Source organism: Sinocyclocheilus anshuiensis, unplaced genomic scaffold (genome assembly GCF_001515605.1).
Source record: "Sinocyclocheilus anshuiensis isolate Anshui unplaced genomic scaffold, SAMN03320099.WGS_v1.1 scaffold1098, whole genome shotgun sequence".
In the NCBI taxonomy this organism is placed as follows: Eukaryota; Metazoa; Chordata; class Actinopteri; order Cypriniformes; family Cyprinidae; genus Sinocyclocheilus; species Sinocyclocheilus anshuiensis.
Window position 1 is genome coordinate 56,158 of NW_015538053.1, and position 3,575 is coordinate 59,732.

A 3,575-nucleotide genomic window follows, 5' to 3' on the forward strand; every position below is an offset into this window, starting at 1 on the left:
TGTTTCTTAGTTTTTTCTTATCAGTTTTGTATATTAGGGTTGTGTGTTACACCTAATGTTGTTAAATTAATGTTCAGTTTCATGTGTGTTACTATGATGGTGTTTAGTGTTTGTGTGAATGACACTGTGCACCTTCTATATATGTTATTATTTAAAAGCTGCTTGTGATGAGCTTTGGTTCATCATGTGACTTTCTCATCACCACCTGCATTTGGTGGTTATCAGTGTATTACAAAGATACAAAACAGATTTCAGTACTTCAATAGGTTGGTGTATTAACATTATAACAGTTAATGAAATTATGGTATTTAACTGTAAATTTAAGGTAAAACCTAAAACGTTGCTACTGTATTTTTTTACGGTAAAATTCCGGCAACCACAGCTGCCGGTTCTTTACCGTAAATTTTACGGAATTTTTTTTACAGTATATATTACATTAATACAAAAGAAAGTGATATCGAGGTCATTTCAATTACCAATTAAAACAATATTCATAAGAAAACATTCTGATTAGTGAAACACCTGGACAATTTCTTAATAAAATGCCAGTGTTTTGTGTTAGCATATAAATGGCGACATCTGTTCGAACCAGAGTATTGAAATTATTTAAATGATCCCTCTCGTTCACGTAACTGTTGTGAAAACTTACTAATATGATTTTCAGTTTCAATATTTGATTCAACATGGAAATATTTACTGAAACTAAGGATTGACCCACATTACAAATCAAGTGCTTACTGCAATAACACAATCCAGATGGTAAAAGATGACCATAAAAACATAAAGCAGCTGCTGAAATATGTTTATGAAATCAGAGCGACTGGAACTGTCTTGCCAGAGTAACTCTGATGATTGAAGTTAATGATGAGAAACTGAAGCACAAATCTGAGGTGTGTGTTTGGAGCGGTTTTATGAAGCACAGCAGTTATTGCTGAAAAGGTGTTGCCTTTCACAACAGTTGATTATGTGATAGTCAGAATCACACTAAAGTCAATCACACTAAAGTCATGTATAATCATGTTTAAGGGTCTATGCTTTAAGGGTGCTAATGGATAAAAAAAAATCATTGTTGGTAAGTGAAATACATCTGAAATAGAATAAAATTAAAGTATTAGATGAAAAACCTAAGATTAAAAAAATTAATGTTGCCTTGGGAACTAACTGAATTGTTTAAGTTGAAGCATGAAAAATACTAAAACTAAAACTGGAGAAAATAAAAACTACAAAATTATTAAAACGTAGTAATAGTATTAAAATAGTATTTCAATAATACTAAAATAACACATATTTGAATAATTTTATTAACTCCCAAGTGACCAGAAAACATGAAACGTATAAATGTAAGGATTTACCGAATACTCAATCAGATGCATTTAAATACTAATATATCATCACATATATGTTTATGAATCTAAAATACAGTGACCCAAATCATTCAGACTTAGGACTAGTTGCATTACTGCACATTTGAAAAGTGACACTATTGTTTAGCATTTAAATTTAGCAATAATGTTCCTGTTGCAACCAGTAAAAATACCTAGAAGTAGGACTTTCTTTTGAAAATACGGAGGATAGTAAACTACATTTTAGACTGAGTGTTAAAAGTGAACATCTGTTGAGGGGGCAGCAAGTGGATCTCTGATATTACTGCAAAAAAAAAAAATAAAAAATAAAAAATAAAACAATTGCAAATAAAAAAAGTGGGATTAATTCCACAAAAAAAAAAAGTCCGAAATGGACTGTAAAAGCACAGCGAAGATGTAGATTTTTCCCTCTGGCATTTTTTTCAGTTGAATTCTAAACCAGCTGGTTTGATACACAGTGGCACAAAAGCAGGTGGCAGACACATAGCGTGTTGATTGACAGCCAACATGTCAAAGAATCGGAGGAGAGGAGTATGGGGCCGTGGCGGGACCGCAGTACTCGGTCTCTGTATGATGGCACACATCAGTCTAGACTTGACCCAGCTCAGCCTGGCACTCGCTCAGTTTTCTCCTCACCTCATTAGTCAGGACGTGATCCGTCCCGTGGGGCACCTTCATGATGTCATATGCCTGAGGAGGGAAGCAGCGGGAGGAAGAGAGATGGTTGAGTTAAACGATTGTCATGTGAGGGAAGAAAATTAATTTAAAGGAATGAAACGGGAGCTGCGAGAGTCCAAAGCACTCATTACGTTACCGTGGTATTTGGCTGCTGCACCAAGAGCGTCACGGGTGAAATTTTACTGAAAGAAATGTCATATTAACACACTTCTATAATAATTAAAGGTGGGGTAAGCGATTTCTGGTAGCCAGTGTTGACATTTGAAATCACCAAAACAACCACGCCCCTACCCCAAAAGGGTCTCGCCCCTATTTTGATAGCTCCGCCCCACACATACGTACTCAACCTGCCCAGGCAACAATTAGTTCTGTGAAACAAAGCAAAACCAATGTTACACCGTGTCTACACCGGACGCGAGTGGCGCGGCGCAACAAAATACTATAGAACTCATTATAATCATTGATGCTGTCTACACCATAGATATACGTATATACATATCTATGGTCTACACTGGATGTGGCGCGGCACGGCACGACAAATCCCCGACAGAAAATTGCTGCTGCGTTCTATTTATGACGTATTGACACAAATTTCAAATGATTTTCAACGGTCGCTTTGTCGCGTCCAGTGTACTAGTTATATTATATTATATTATATTATATTATATTATATTATAAAAAAAAAACTATTGGTGCCTTTATCATATTTATGTCACGGTCTTTTTATAAAATCAATAAAGGCTGTGCATCAAGTCTAAGCATCAAGATAATAAAGCATTTCTGCAACAATTTTGTCCTTATTTCTCCATCTGCACATTGTCTGCCTGACTCCGGCTGCCTTTTAAATCACCAAATCTAATCTAACAGCAGCAGACAGACTGTGGAGTCAATGCGGAGACATCCATACCACTGTTTAGACAACAGGGCAGATTCAGACAGCAGGGTAGAATGCAGCCAATGACCATCGAGGGTCTCATTACGGCCCTGATCTCTCTGTAGTCAGCTATAGGGCCAAAGAGCATGTGCTAACAGACCTGTGTGAAGCTCCCCTGAGCCTCCTCCAGTCTGCCCATGTAGTGCTGCAGCTTCCCCACCCGCAGCAGCTCCACCGCTCTGGACGGATGAGGATCACTGTAGTACAGTCTGTGCGAGGAAACAGAAGATTAATTCTATAAATGGTAACAATGTGAGCTTTCAAGTGGCCATCCTTTTTTCTGTTTTGTGGATTAGGTTTTAAAAATCTTGGCTAATGACCAGATGTAGGTTCAAACCCTAGGAAGTGAGTTCCCTTTCAGTGGGGCGGATGACCGACGAATTGGGATCTCGCTTAGAGAGACCAATCTACTTAGAGTGTAAACTAAACGAGCCAATGCACATTGATTGCATTGCATGCGATGACTGCTTCCAGCTGCCGTCGAGTGGGTTGCACACATCAGCCTGCACTACCCCCTGTTTGTGTTGCAGATGGTCATCTCCCCTGTGCGCCTCAGCACGCTAAAAGAGCTTTTTCCCTAAAAGAGCAATTTCGGGTGC

General features: G+C 38.1%; 1 protein-coding gene across 1 annotated transcript in view; it reads right to left on the minus strand.

Annotated features, from left to right (window-relative positions):
- Window positions 1-1,597: 1,597 nt before the first annotated feature.
- Window positions 1,598-3,575, minus strand: part of LOC107681937 (histone-lysine N-methyltransferase SMYD3-like) — a 157,397-nt gene continuing 155,419 nt past the window's right edge. Inside the window, exons 9-11 of the mRNA XM_016478312.1 lie at window positions 3,077-3,185; window positions 2,001-2,054; window positions 1,598-1,930 (exon numbers count right to left, since the gene is read on the minus strand). Coding sequence (XP_016333798.1) covers window positions 1,787-1,930; window positions 2,001-2,054; window positions 3,077-3,185 — 307 coding nt within the window. The 3' untranslated portion in view covers window positions 1,598-1,786. The remainder of the gene's footprint in view (window positions 1,931-2,000; window positions 2,055-3,076; window positions 3,186-3,575) is intronic.